The 15,827-nt window shown below is 35.0% G+C and overlaps 1 protein-coding gene across 1 annotated transcript; it reads left to right on the top strand.

Moving 5' to 3' along the window:
* Window positions 1–3,678: 3,678 nt before the first annotated feature.
* On the top strand, window positions 3,679–5,743 carry LOC113776531 (F-box/LRR-repeat protein At4g14103-like). Its single transcript, XM_027321719.1, has 3 exons — window positions 3,679–4,898; window positions 5,011–5,157; window positions 5,279–5,743. The coding sequence occupies exons 1-3, from the start codon at window positions 3,843–3,845 to the stop codon at window positions 5,558–5,560; spliced, it is 1,485 nt and encodes a 494-aa protein (XP_027177520.1). The 5' UTR covers window positions 3,679–3,842; the 3' UTR covers window positions 5,561–5,743.
* The last annotated feature ends 10,084 nt before the right edge of the window (window positions 5,744–15,827 follow it).

The raw sequence follows: 15,827 nt of genomic DNA, 5'->3' as shown, positions 1-15,827 counted from the left end.
GATCTCCACATATATTTCGGTTGCAAGTTTACTACCAGATTGTAAGTAGTATAGTCCGGCAACTCCATTGTCATTCACCAAAGGCATTGCACCAAATTTGCCATTTTGGAGGTAACTCCGATATATCAAACTAATCTTATAGCGATTCCGATCTAAACCCAGAATATTGTATATTTTGTCTACCAAATCATCATAACCTACCATCTCTGTAAGGAACAACACTTTTTTCGGTATAGGGGGATCATATGAAATTGACCCTCCTTCGTATATAATTTTTCCTCCCCAATATACTTGAATCACCAAGCAATTATCACTTGACATGTTATACCTATTAGAGACGAGTGCTGATAGCATTTTAAAACCCCATTAATATGCTTATTTGAATGATTAATTAATTGAATCAAATATATATAATTTATAACAAATAAATAAATAATTGCGATTCTATAATTATAAGAAATAATAACAAATAATATAACAAATAAAAACAAATAAAGTGTAATTAAATAACAACAAATAATAACAAATAGTATAACAAATAACAACAAATAAAGTGTAATTAAATAGCAACAAATAATAACAAATAACAACAAATAATGCATTATAATTAAATCATTAAATCATTTATAACAAATAAACGAATATTTAATAAATAACAAATTAAACCTAATTCATCACCTTAATTAAATGCATTTAATCGAACCTCTTAAAATTAATTCATTCAATTAATTAAACTAATTAATCCATTAAGCTAATTAAACTAATCATATACTAAATAACATAAACTAATTATCAACTAACTTAACAAATAAAGTGAATTGCATTAAACTAATATCACTAGTTTCGAAATTAAGCTATGCTAATTACATTAATTTTATGTATTTATTTTATTGGCATGGGTATTATTTCAAATACTTAAATTGCCTCGACTAAATGGCTATCTTAATCAAAACTCAATACATAAATTCATTCAATTAATTAACCTCACCAACTACATCTAAATTCATTTAATCGAACCTCTTAAAATTAATTAATTCAATTAATTAAACTAATTAATCCACTAAACTAATTAAACTAATCATATACTAAATAACATAAACTAATTATCAACTAACTTGCATAATAGAGTGAATTGCATTAAACTAATAACACTAATGTCGTTAATTAAGTTATGCTAAATACATCAATTTTATGTATTGAATTTATTAAATATGCCAATTCTTTCAATTACTTAAATAACCCGAACTGATTAACAAGTTTTCATAATCATAAGTCAATACTACATAAATTACATCTACATTCATTTAATTAGTCTCTTTAAATTAATCCATTAAACAAATTTAACAACTAATTAAACTACTTAAACTAATTCTATCGCTAAACTAATTCAACTAAGCATGTACCGTGTTATTAAACTAATATTAGCTAACTTACGTAAAAAGTAAAATACATTATTTGTATACAACTATTCTACAATAAATTAAATATTTATTTAATAACATAATATAACAATAACATAAAATATTTATCACCAATTAACTAACATAATATAAAAATTATAACAACTTTCATATAATACAGATCACTAACCTCTTTCAAACTATTCGTATTTAAAAAATTGATTACCTTGTTAGCACCATTAGTAGTCTACACGGCGACCTTAACAGAAGTACCGTAATTAATTAGCACGGCAGTATCGCAATTAATTAGCACGACGGTTTTAGCAAAAATGCAATACCAAGAGGCACTCACCAATTCTACCGGCGAACAAGGCAATATCCAGAGACACCAAGAGGGACAAGGCAATAATCACAGACACTCGCGATTCTGGCAGAGTTTCGGCAGAATCAGGCACTTTCGGCTCTGGCGGAACTTTGGCCAATTTTGTAGGTCAATCAAGTGAATCTATTGAAAGGGAGATAGAGATGGGAGAGCTTAGAAATAAGGAAATGATGTGCCGGGTGAAGTTTAGCTCTGGGTTCGTTTATATAGACAGTCCGAAAAACATTTGTTCACGGATGTTGAAGCAAATTCACTTTAGTCACGTGATTGCAGCCTTTTTTTTTTGGTTCGTAGCAAGCCACGGGATGCTAAGCTGAGATTCCGTCAGCTAAGAATTCTTAGCTCGCACACTTATTGGCAGACTTATTGGTCTGACGGCTCTGGGAATTCTGTAGCTCTACAAGCTTTTTAGAAATAATTAGGTCATGTCAGCCCGGCACCTGACATCTTTTTAAAAAATATTCGGTGTCAGGTGCCGGGCTGTGATCAGTTTAAAAAAAAGAAAAATATTCGGTGTCAGGAGCCGGGCTGTGTCAACCCACAGCCCGACACCTGCCATCTTTTTTTTTAAAAAAAATTTTGCTGTCACAGCCCGACACCCATAGATTTGTACGCACCTTGTATCAGACCAATAAGTGTCTGACTTTTTTTTTTAAACCTATATTCTAAGTAATTAGCCTATATATAAAGACCATTTTTTTTTTTGCCAAAAATATACGGACTATATTCAAGCGATCTATTTCTGATGGATCCCATTGCCCTCACTATGACGGTCTTTGGCCATTCATACCATTATTGAGATCCTCTCAATTATTTTTTTCTCCATTTATCTATCCATTTTTTTAAACATTTATGCAACTAAAAACTTTGCACAATAATCTGCTTGTGTGAATAATTTTATTTCCAAGAGTAGATCAACATGCTTAAAAATCAAACTCATTTATGAATATTATATTATTCAATTTGCACAAAACATTTTGATGCGACAAAATGGGTCAAAATAATGATAAAGGTTTTAAAGTTTGATCCAGTGGTAAAATTTAATCAATTTAGTTTCAATTTTTGTATATACATTAAACAATTAAAAAATATAATATGGATAGCTTTTTTATTTTCAAAAATAGTATTATAATTGTATTTATTTAGATGCAATGGAGAGAAAATCCTTTCCAATTAATGGAGAATAGCCTAACCCTGCTTCAATGGCTTGTACCCCTGTCAATATCCATGCTGGCTTCTACAAAACTTACCCCAAATGCTATTTTTATTCAGTATCGTGATTTATAGTTTTTTTTTTGGGCAGGATCTTGATTTAATTACTCCAAGAGCTAATTTATGAAAGGTGTTTGGAAAACGCCCACGAATCGTATAGGGGCTACATTGATTCCCCGTAATACAATGGCTCAAACACTGTGGGCCCCTTGTACAACACCGGTTATATGTAGCGCCCTTAGTGACGTGTTGTCCTCATTCCTTTAATTTTCTTCCTATGCACAAATGACTCAGCTCTAGAAATGAGAAATGAACTAAATTATTTACGCACTCACATCAAGTTCGACATTCATTCAGGTTTAATTTATTATCTGATTCAATCAAAATTGAATAGCATTTGAGTTCGTTTGCACTTAATTTGATAATTAGTTAAATTAAAATTATTTTATATTCAATAATATTTAATAAAAATCTCGTTCAATGTCTATTTAGTAAATAAATAAGTTAAATTTTAAATGTAAATAAACAAGTTCGAAGATTAGAATGTTTGATTTAACTTGTTTCAGTTACGCCCTACTCAACTCTGCACCATAGATGCACCCTTTTGTTGGCTTTCGTCACTTGGCAGCTAAAGTACAGTAGCCAGTGGCCAAAAATGATTTGCATAGATGACTCAGCTTTGCACCACAGTGATTCCTATTGTTTTGCTTTCGTCACTTGGCAGCTAAAGTACAGTAGCCAGTGGCCAAAGTCACCCTCCCTTCCTTGCAAAATCCCAGAACCCCTGAAACCCTGCTTCCATGGCGGATCTTCTGAAAAACTCCAAGTAAGTCCATCACTCCAGCGCCATGGCAGAACGAAACCCCAAATGCTTGAAAGCTAGCTTCTTTCCCCAACATGATCAAAACCCATCCGAAAAATCAGCCATGAGAACGGAGCCCATCAAGGCCAATCTTTCCCCAGCAAGCGCAGATGATAATTGTAAAGAAGATCGATTCAGTGCCTTGCCAGACCACATACTCTTCAACATTCTCTCATTTCTTCGGACCAAAGAGGCAGCCTCCACTTCCATTTTATCCACTAGATGGAGGTACATTTTCTTGGATCTTCCCAAAATTGACCTTGATGATTATGAGCTTGTTAATACTAGAAGGTTTAGAGGCGATGAATCTGATGATTGCTATCATGATGTGATGGGGGAGTTAGAGGAGAAATTCATAGACTTTGTTGACAGACTAGTTATGCATCGTGAGTCGCCTCTAAGTGAGTTTCATTTTAGCTGTGGGTGTGGATGCCTGACTGACCAAACTATTGTGGTTCGTTCATGGTTATCTTCTGTGCTTTCGCGCAATGTTCAAGTTATTGACGTGCGGGTCAAATTTTATGGTGGTGAGTTTTGGGGACCTGAAGTCTTTCCATCTGAAATTTTAACTTGCGAGACTCTTGTAGTCTTGAAATTAGACGGAAATGTTAGCCTGAAGGTTCCAAAATTGCTTTGCTTGCCGAATCTTAGAGTCTTGCATTTGGACACTCTGACACTGCTAGGAGATAGTACAGGTTCGACGCTCAAATGGAATTGCCCATTGCTTGATGATTTAAGGATTGATCTGGTAATTTTTTGTGATGTTGGCTTAGTTGATATCAACCTCCCTTCGCTGACAAAGTTGGTGTGGGCATCGGAAAAGGACAAGGTTGTTCTTAACACCCCAAAGCTCGAGTGTTTGGAGTACAGATTTTATGAAAGCATACTCAGCTCAAATTGCAAGTTCAAGTTTTTAACGAAAGCTGATCTGCGTTGTGAATATCCGGATGCATTACCCGAGCACTTGGCTCACGAGCTTTGCCAACTTTTTGGTCAACTTTGCAATGTAAAACATCTTGATCTAAGAGGGTGCTCTTTGGAGGTAGTTTCTTTGACTTATTGCATGTCTTTTATGTCACCGGGCTTGTTCAGGATTTCATATCCTATATAGTAAGAGGTTGGAATGACTTTTGCTTTTTCTGTGATGTGAAAAGTCTCTCCTCAGGGAAGATCATTTGTTGCCTGAATTTCTAAATTTGACGCATTTGGTGCTCAAGTGGACTTGGATTGGAAGTTGGAAATTCTTGGAGATTCTACTGTGGAGTGCACCAAATTTGGAGATGCTAGTTTTTGAATTAATGGTGAGTTAGGATCTGAATTAAGGAAAATCAATGTTGGTTTTGGCATTTTGTATTTTAGACTGATAAACTAAACCAAGCAAACTAATTTTCAAGCATTCTCTCCTTTTTTCTTTTAAATCAGCGTCAATTTGATATGGCCTCTGGTATACACCTCCACTGTGGTGCTAAAGAGAAACCTCATTGTTTGAGTCAGCATCTGAGGGAAGTGAAAATAATGGAATTCGTGGAATCTCACCAACTTGGCTTTGAGATAGTAAGCTACTTCTTGAAGCATGGGGCCGGGTTACAGAAGATGACTATATATCATTCAAGAACTTCCCCAACTAAATGGTCCTCATCAACCCGCAAGAAGTTAATGGAGTTGTCAAGATGCTCAAGAAATTGTGAGATTGTGCTCATTTAGCTTGTGGAGTAGAATGGTGCACTATAGATATTCAAAGGGGTAGAGGAGATCGAATATGTGGCTTTTTTGATGAATAGATGTTGAAGCAGCTTTCTATTGTAGAATTGCTTGTCGACTGTGGCGAATGTTTCTTCCTCTAGATGCCTTGCTTTTGAGTCCTTTCTATGAAGTATCAGGTCTTTTAATCTGACATGAGATATATCAAGTATTTTCTTCAATTAAGCCACTATAAGAATGAATGTAGACATTAAAACGACGAGTGTAGACATTAAAAACACAATAAATGTAGACAGTTGCTTAAAGGGAAAAAAAAAACACAACGATTGTAGAAGGATAGCAAATTTTCTCTCCACTGAAAGGGGCAAAGAAACTATTCCATAGAGTAGTAGTCTAGAATTTTGGGTTTGACGACTAGAGAGTAAAAGCATGGGAAATTTTCTCTCCCATTGAGAGGGGCAAAGAAGCCATATCATATGGTAGCCAAGTATTATGGGCTTGTTCTCAACGACTAGTAACAACAGAAAACTAGTATAGGAAACTTGTGCAATACGTACTTTCTTTGATTACATTTTACCTTTTTGAGATAAAATATGAATGATTGTTTAAGGTATTCTACAACATTTGTTTTAATACTGGTATCCATTCAAATAAATAATCTAAATATTGTCATAAATGCCTCCCTGAAGAAGAAATTTGAGGCTCAAATCTGGTGTGAATTGTCTGTCTGGTGGGAATTTTCTAAGTGTGAATAAGTCTCTCTATTTGATAAAAACAAGGGATAATTTAAGAAACCTCCCTCGAGGTTTCTGACAATTTCACTGAGCTCCCCTTAAATTTGGAAAATTACACCTACCTCCCTTGATTTGATGGTTTTCGCAACAAAACCTTAAAATAATATTGATTTGGTCAAATTTTTGAATGAATACCCAAAAATGCTCTTGTGTAATGAGTTTTAATTTATTTTCCTGTACAATTATAAGATTATCTAGTATAGTTATAAGGAAAAGATGCCAAATTTTTCATGTCCATACCTACTATTTGATAAACAACTATAATAATAATTTTATCACTATGATAGAATACTTTTGATGGTATTTTATTATAAATTTATATTTATAAGATAGAAAAGAAAATGTTGAAATAATTCATTTAGAGTTTATTAATTTTTCGAGTAGTGGGATTATCATAATTTAGCTGCGGTTTTGGGTTTATTTTGGTTTTGGGAATTATATAATTCTTTTTGATTTATTGTTAACTTTAATACCAAAAAATAGAAAACAAAGATTAGCAAAAGCATTGGATTACATATAAGTTAACTCATAAAAAAATCACTAGTTCGATATTTTGTTACAATAAAAACTAGAGATAATAGTGCTAGCTCTATAGTTTTATTGGCAAAAAAATTTTTGAAAAAAGGAATAAGAAGGAAAAAGAATGAAAAATAAGTTTAAAAAGTCATTCTACGTATAAGCATACCAAACAAGCGAATTCCATTAAAATATTTAAGGGTATTATTATCATTTTAAATGATAAGAGAAGTATGTGTAATTTTTAAAACTTTGAGGAAGCTAAATGAAATTGTTAAAACCTCAAGGGAGGTTTCTGAAACTTTCCCTAAAAATAATCCAGCACCTATGAATTTGTTTTGTCATTTTGTCATCCTTGAAAAATGATTCCAACTAATGTTAAAAAATTCTCTCCTTCGAACGTCACTGAAGCTTCACCTAGTGTAAACGGTCAATAGAGAGATTTTTGTTACCTTTCTTTTCTCCAAAACACGGCTATTTATTCTTCTACCAAAATTCTGCATTAGACCGTAAATGGAAGCATTCCAAGCGTTCCTACCAAAAAAGTAAACAAACAAATTAGTATTTTGTGTTCTGGAATATAAGAATAATGGACAATGGACAATGGCTTGGTTTTCTAAAAAGGGAAAATGCTTTTGGACATGGTAAAAGTGGCATTTGCTTCCATGGTAGATCATCTGCAACCTCCTAGTAGTAAGCCCAACTGATGATCAAAACCCCAAATGCTTTATAGCTAGCTCCTTTCCTCTAAATGATCAGAACACACCTGAAAAAGCAGCCATGAAAACACAGTCAAGAAGGCCAAGCTTTCCCCTTCAAGCCCGGATGATGATTGTCAAGAAGATTGTATCAGTGCCCTGCCGGATGGCATCCTCTGTCACATTCTCTCATTTCTTCCCACAAAATTAGTAGCCTCCACATCCATTTTGTCCACCAGATGGAGGTACATTTTCTTTCATGTTCCCGAAATTGACCTTGATGGTTCTATGCTTATATATCCTCCACAATGAGGAAAAGACAATAACAATGTCAATTATGAGAAGATAGTGGAATCAGTAAAGAGGTTTATAGGCTTTATTAATAGACTACTTATGAACCGCGAATCAACTTCTGTTGTAAGAGAGTTCCATCTTAGATTCGGATGTCTAAAGCCAGCTTTATGCCAAATTTTTGTGCTTGGCTTGTGCATATCTTCAGTGCTTTAGCGCAATGTTCGGGTTCTTGACATCAGGGTTGATGGTTATATCAATCTTTTTTGAGAACGTCGTCTTTCCATCTGAAATCTTTACTGGTAAAACTCTTGTAGTTTTGAAATTAAGTGGAAATGTTGGTCTGAAGGGTCCAAAACTGTTTTGCTTACCGAATCTGAATTTGGAACATTTGACAGTACTAGGAGATAATACAGATTGGGCATTTGCATCAATCTTGCCATTGCTTGATGAATTGCAGATTTATGGCGTAGAATTTTGTGATGTTGGATCAATTAATATCAACAGTCCTTGCCTGAAAATGTTGGTGTGGACTTCGAATCTGGTTCTGGATAGGTTGTTCTTAATACCCCCATCTTAAGTGTCTGAAGTATACATGTTGTGCAACTCCATTAATCGGCTCAAATTGCATGCTCAGGTCCTTGCTAAAAGCTAATCTATCTTTCATATATATGAAGCAAACTTATGAGCTTGAGGCTCCAGAGTTTTGTCAGTTCATTGCTGAAATGTGCAATGTAAAGTCTCTTCGTGTATATTGGGAACATGGACTGGTATGTTCTTTGACTTCTGAGTGTGTTAGGTTCACTGGAATTTTCAGGATTTCATGTCTTTTTTCTACATATATTTTCTAAAAACTGGAATGACTCTTGCTTTTTCTATCATGTGAAGTTTTCCCCTTTTGCAGATTGTGTTGCTTCCTGAATTTCTAAGTTTGATGCATTTGGAGTTTACAGCAACCTGGGCTAGCACTAGAAATTTAGTAGTGATTCTACTATTTGAAAATGCTAGTTTTTGACATGGTGAGTCAGGATTTAACTAAGATTCTTAGAAAGGAAAAGTGATCATGATTTTGTCCTTTTTCATTTTTTCAACTGATGAGAGACAACCACAAGAACTGGTAATCAAGTTTCATTTTTTGGGTTTTCTATATTTTTTAAATCAGGGGAAAGGCAGAATACCTGTTGATGAAGCCCTCCATTCTGGTGCTGAAGACAAACCACTGTGTTTAAATCAACATCTTAGGGAAGTTGAAATAAAAAATTTCTGTGGGTATTAAGATGAGTTTGAGACAGTAAGACATCTTCTGAAGCATGGACCTCTGTTAAAAAAGTGTTCATACACACTTCAAGAACAAAAATGCAAAAGGAATGGCCCTTATCTGCTCGCAAGAAGATAATGAAGTTCTCAAGGCATTCAAAAACTGTGAGATTGTTCTTATTTGATTTATGGAGTAAAATTGTGCAGCATTGATGTTCAAAGAAATAGATGAGATGAAATGTTTGACATTTGGAGAAATAGATGTTGAAGCAGTTTTTACTTGTAAAATTCTTAGCTCTTGTGCCCAGTGCCTCTTCCTATACGAGCCTTATTGTTAAGTACATTCTATGAACCATCAGTAGTTTTGAGTCATCAAGTATTTAATTCAATGAAGCCATGAAGTTCATCTTTATATTGTCAATCTTAGCTGTTAATCATAGACAATATGTGAAACTCCATGAACTCTTGCTTATGCTACTTTGTTAGGATCCAAGCGCGGAATAAACAACTATTGAGATATCAAGTGCACAACAATTTAATGAGGAACAAGCCACAAGCATGAAAGATAGACGACACACAATATTTGACGTGGTTCGACTCCACCATTGAGCCTACGTCCACGGAGAGAAACCTGTTCTTTATTATGAGAGGAAAACCCTATACAAGAATACAACTTGAACCCAAGCCCAACCCTTGTATATCATCTCTCATCTCCCAAGAATCCTCTCTCACACCCCATGTATAAGACTACACGATGCCCTTGTGTATCTCTTGTGTGTCTCTTGTGTAGTTTGTCAACCCACCTATTTATAGAGAACATTAATGCCAAAAAACCAAATAACAATTGGAAACCAATAGTATTTCCTAAACTCATATAGAAATAGCATCTAATTCCTGCTAAATAGGGTTTTACTTGACTACTACTTCAAGTAACTAAATCTAATTAGAAAACTAGTTAATTCCTACACCAAATAAGAAACTTAACTAAAAGAAATTAAGCCAATTTCCTAACAAATCTCCACCTTTGGTGAAAATTTCTTTTAGCAACCATTTGCCTTCAACTACTAAATAATATGGTACCAAACTACACACCCGAATCAATACAATCCGGACACCAAATTGATTCAATCGGCAAATGAACATGTGTAGTTTCCCCGAGTCTAACCTCTTATTGACTCGCGAGAAGGTGCCTCAATTCACCGTCTCCCTTTGCAGAATTTCTTCTCACCACCACTTGCAATCTGGGATCTCCTTCTGTGAGTTCTAACCCTAACCATTGAGGCAACTAAGTGATAAAATCACCATACTTCTTTCCATCCTCAGGACTGTCTCGCCACGTGTGATTTCCAAGACTCCACCTAAAACGAAAAATTCGTAACTGTCAGAGTCTTCTGGCGCATGAAAATTAGATCTCCTTGTTTCTTTGGGACACTTGTCATACCACCCAAAAAACATAATCGAAATCTAAAAATCACCGGGATGAAGTATCAACCATTGGAGGTGTGAGAAAGCCTCCAACGATTCACGTCCAAAATTAATATTGGACTCCACCTATTCCTTGACCCTTGAATCACCTGCCTAGATTCACCATCAAGCATCTCCATGCTTTTCGACTTTTCATCCTTCACCATCAATACTTTTGTTAAGCCATTGAAACAAGGATACCACCCATTAAATTGTTCAATTGGTGATAGCTACCAATCCACTTGATCTCAATAGTTACTAGGATTCAACCACGAACTTTGCTTTATTGCCCAGTCTCGCAATCTGAAGCTCTGATACCACTTGATCTGATCCAAGCGTGGAATAAATAACTATTGAGATATCAAGTGCACAACAATTTAATGAGGAACAAGCCACAAGTATGAAAGATAGACGACACACAATATTTGACGTGGTTCGGCTCCACCATTGAGCCTACATCCACGGAGAGAAACCTGTTCTTTATTATGAAAGGAAAACCCTATACAAGAATACAACTTGAACCCAAGCCCAACCCTTGTATACCATCTCTCATCTCCCAAGAACCCTCTCTCACACCCCATGTATAAGACTACACGATGCCCTTGTGTGTCTCTTGTGTAGTTTGCCAATCCACCTATTTATAGAGAACATTACTGCCAAAAAATCAAATAACAATTGGAAACCAATATTATTTCCTAAACTCATATAGAAATAGCATCTAATTCCTGCTAAATAGGGCTTTACTTGACTACTACTTCAAGTAACTAAATCCAATTAGAAAACTAGTTACTTCTTACACCAAATAAGAAACTTAACTAAAAGAAATTAAGCCAATTTCGTAACATACTTTAACTCTTTATGCTTCCCATAACGTATGTCAGATTGCTGTTATTGGTTTTTATGCCCTATATTAATAGATAAATGTATTAGATATATCTTCATTAAAGAAATATAGAATGTAGCAATGTCATGAGGAGCAATAGTTTGTTTGCGATATTGAAACTTTAGCTCATATTTTCAATCTTTTGTTGGTTTTCCTAGTCACATGTCACCTTACTTATAGATAGTATATCTTTTGTACCCTGTTAACCCTTTTACCAAGCTTACAAGAAGCCAAACATTAGATCAGATGATTTCTGTGTTTCATCTCTCCAAGGTGTAAAGTAAAGAGATAAAAACGAGGAGACACTATAAGAGCATTTGGGATTGTATATAACGAAGAGTACTTGCTCATAAAGCATCTATTTGGTGACTAGATTTTGGACTATTTCCCAAAGGCAGAACTAAAATGCAGTAACATTATGCTATCTGCTCTCTCTAAACCTAATGTTGAATTCTATTTTTTTTACCAAGTAAAACATATTTTACAAGATTGAAACGATAGTATTGTCTATGTACAAATTTCTGTTTAAATAAAGAATAGTATGGCATTTACGCATTATATAGACCGGTTCGTGTGTTTTCCTCTGTTAACACACAATAAATCTTCATCAGTATATAGTATCGTTGCTTAGTACATGAATTTGCTGCTTATAGTCTTAGAGGCTCAGTTATTAGTGTTCATCGATTGCTCAATCGAAGTCAGAATTTTGTGATCCTAATGATGTTGAACATGCTTTTATTTTGCCAAGAGAAGATCTGAAAGTCTTTCAGACGTACTAGACATGTGGAGCATCATTCCCAATTTTTAGTAGCGATACTTCACTGAGTGCGGTCAAATGGAAAGCTGAGTTAGAGAGCAAACTTCATAATGTTCTGGTGTAATGTGACAAAGGGATACTGAAAATTGCTGTATACCATGAATTTTGTAGATTTGATGAGGAATTGTGATGGTGAGAGTTCAGTAGAATCATCAACGCTTATGAGTGATCAGGTGTTTCAGAGAAGGTTGTTATTTTGGAGCTTTGCTTTATTGCTTGTACCGTATAATCAGAATTAGTTGTTTCAAGAGACCTTGTACTAAATGTGATGATTACAGATAAGATCTGAACAAAATGATCCAGTGCAGAATAAAAGTATGGATTCAGGGGATGGGAATAAGAAGACTTTAGTGCAGAACAAATAATCAATGCCTGTTTAATTTCAGGACAAAGATGTGGGATGTTGCGGAGCTGAAGCTGTCAGGATGGGTGATGAAGGGGGTAAGTTTGCTGTTCATAATGCAGATTGAGAAGGGAAATAAGGAGGTGGAGGAAAGTGGAGGAGGTATAAGCAGAAAAGGACTTTCGTGAAGTTGTGAGGAAGTTGAGGAAGAAAAGTTGCACAAGGGAGATGAATTCATCTTTCCAAATATATCATTATGACATTATCAGAAGGTAAGGCACAATTTAGGAAGCAGGAAGAAGGGGGATAATGGCTTCATTCTTCTCCGATAAAGTTAGGTATATTCTTATTTAGCAATTTACTTTTAAGGTGTAATATTGATTATCTGTTTATTTTGATTTATAGTTCTTTTTCTCTTTTTGAGAAAATAATCTAGAATCAATTGATTACTTTCTTTTGGTCTTTCAACTCATCTTTCAGTTACGAAAATGTTTTAGCAGACTTTTATATATTTTTCAAATGAGGTCTCTATTTGTATGCTGTTTATGCTTGATATCTCTAATTTTTTGTTTTTTTTTTGGGTGAAGTTATTAAACCTTGGTTCTCTAATGTTAATTAGGAAGTAAACCAACTTTTCGTAGTTTGTTTCTTTTCCTTTTTTTCCCACTCATTGGAGGGACAAAAATCAGTCTTCCAAACTCATCTAGTGAACATATAGCCATGTCTTCTTCTTTTTTTGGTGTTTATTTAGCGAATATAAGTCAAGAAATGTTGCATTTGTCATTGATCAAGTCCAATCCCTTATAAATATCAACAAGAATAGAATTTTGACGGAAAAAAATATTGCCTTCGTGCAATATACAATGGTTGAGACGGCCCGTTTGGAATCTAAAGTTTTTTGAAAGTTTGTCTAAAATTTTACTGTAAATCACTATAGAAATTGTAGAAAAACTTTTGTAAGACGAAAGACTTTTTTCCTTTCATTTTCTTTCTTTCATTTTTTTTTTCTTTTCTTTCCTCCTTTCCCCTTCCCTCCCCTGTTCCTCTCCCTAAACTGCATCAAGCAGTCTGCAGCAGATTTTTTTTTTTTTTTTTTTTTTTTTTTTTGCATTTTTTCTCTCCCCATCTCCTACCCGCCACCCCTCTCCTCCCTTTCCCCTCCCTCTTCCCTCGCTTGGCAGTCAATGCCCAACAGAAATTTTTTTTTTTCGCATTTTCTCCCCATCTCCTACCCGCCACCCCTCTCCTCCCTCTGCCCTTCCCCTCCCCTTCCCTCGCCCGGCAGTCAATGCTCCACAGTCAAGGCGCAGTCAATGCCCAGCAGAAAGTTTTTTTTTTTTTGCAATTTTCAGCCTTCCCCTCTCCTTCCCCTCCCCGCAATCTGGTGCAAATGGGTGGTGGGGGAGGAGTGGGGGAAAGGCGTTCTGCATATTCCATGGTTATCGCAACAAGGCGTTCCACAAATGCCTTGGGCCAAAATAACACTTAAGAGTTTCATCTGTGGGTTTTCACAGATGCCAGAGTTTCATTTGTGGGTTTTCACAGAATAACACTTAAGAGTTTCATTTGTGGGTGGTGGGGGAGGAGTGGGGGAAAGGAAGAGGGAGGAAAAAAAAGGGGTCATACAAACTGGGTAAAGGGGAAGGATGGCGGGGGAGAGGGAGAAAGGCAAAAAAAAAAAGACCCCAGCGCTGGAAGTGGTGGTCGGCGATGGAAGTGGTGGTGGGTTGGGATGGGGGAGGAAGAAGAAGAAAAAGAAAACAGTTGTGATTTTTTTTTTTTTTTGTAAGTTTTAGATATTTTGAAGTGTGTAGGTTAAAAATTTTGATAAGTTTTTGGAGTTTCTATAGCAAAAGTTGTTAAAAAACTAATAGCATACAAACTTGTGAAAAAACTGAGCTTCCAAATAGGCAAGGTAAATAACTAAATATATGTTCACAATATTTTTAGCAAACTATTAAAAAAGTTCTACCGAATTCACTTGAAAGAGAAGTTTTGAATGCTTGGTCTCCTTTTGTTAGACTACTATTATGTGAAAAACTTAAGGTAATCTGCATTTTTTTTTTTACAAAATACTGCTTGTTCTTTTTCAATTATATCCAATTTCACATAAAGTATAGGTTAGGAAATGTCACAAATAGTATTTCTTTGTAAGACATAAAAGGCTTATCATGCATTACAATATAAGTTAATCAATTAACTTAAGTAAACTAAATTTATGAGTGAAATTCATTTTTCTACATCTTTTACTGTAGCCAGTTTAAACTAACTTTATTAATAAAACCAATAAATCTTAAAATTCGCATCAGAAAAGCGAATATTAAATGATTTACAAAGCTTTTAATTATTATCAAGATTAAAATACATGTATAAACGTCGTATTAATATAATTTTCATACTTAAGTATTTTATTTCTCTGATTTTTCTCGTAATTACCATACTAATGATACTACAGATCAAGTTTCTCTCTAGTTATAGAGAAACTTCACCACGTAGTGAATGACTGGAGATCAGATCAGAACTGCCCAACTCGATGTACAGTTGAGATCGAGTCGGCCGGAGTGATTTTCAAGTCGAGCCCAGCTACTCCGGTCCGATCTCCAGCCACCCATACTCTTTGCGGTTTCCTCTGCAACAGTAGAGGATCTCAATCTTGACACTGCACGGTGCATCACATCCATTAGCATTGTTTTCAATCTTTTGTTTTATTATTTTTTTCTTTTTTTCCCATTTCGGCGTGAGTTGTTATGCCATGCGCTTTGTTTTCGTCATCTCTCTAACATGTGTAATAGGAGTTTCGTGGTGCAATTGAATTTGCCAAGCTTTAAAGAACATGACTACACGAGTGTTAACGGTTCACTATCTCTTCTCTGTGTGTGAATAGGTTGGATACTTTAGCTTGTTACAAATTTGTATATATAATCAGGCATCTTATCTTTGATTCCTTTTTCCGGGTTTTATGGGAAGATGCCAAGCCCTTGGTGAGTTGTTTGGACTGCTCTGCATAGAATTTAGATCAGCCAAAGAGGCTTTTAATGGATGCATGGTTAGATAGACAGAGGGTGGAGGATGTGTTCAGACTTGAGCTACTCCACCTTCCACTGACCTTTCTTGTTTTGGTGCCAAGATTTCTTGCTAGTCTGAAGAGTTACGGACGTACGTTACAAAGAAAATATTAATGATCAGGCTTTGGATTTTAGCTATTTT

The sequence above is a fragment of the Coffea eugenioides genome, chromosome 1, assembly GCF_003713205.1.
Source record: "Coffea eugenioides isolate CCC68of chromosome 1, Ceug_1.0, whole genome shotgun sequence".
Lineage (NCBI taxonomy): Eukaryota > Viridiplantae > Streptophyta > Magnoliopsida > Gentianales > Rubiaceae > Coffea > Coffea eugenioides.
Note: the sequence above shows the minus strand (reverse complement) of the source record. Positions and strands in the feature narration are given on the sequence as shown.

Bases quoted from the DNA above. Each gene is read 5' to 3' on its own strand.
- LOC113776531 (XM_027321719.1), top strand. From the start codon at position 3,843: ATGGCAGAACGAAACCCCAAATGCTTGAAAGCTAGCTTCTTTCCCCAA. The intron at 4,899-5,010 runs GTAGTTTCTTTG...TGATGTGAAAAG, and splicing joins TAAGAGGGTGCTCTTTGGAG to TCTCTCCTCAGGGAAGATCA. The intron at 5,158-5,278 runs GTGAGTTAGGAT...CTTTTAAATCAG, and splicing joins TGCTAGTTTTTGAATTAATG to CGTCAATTTGATATGGCCTC.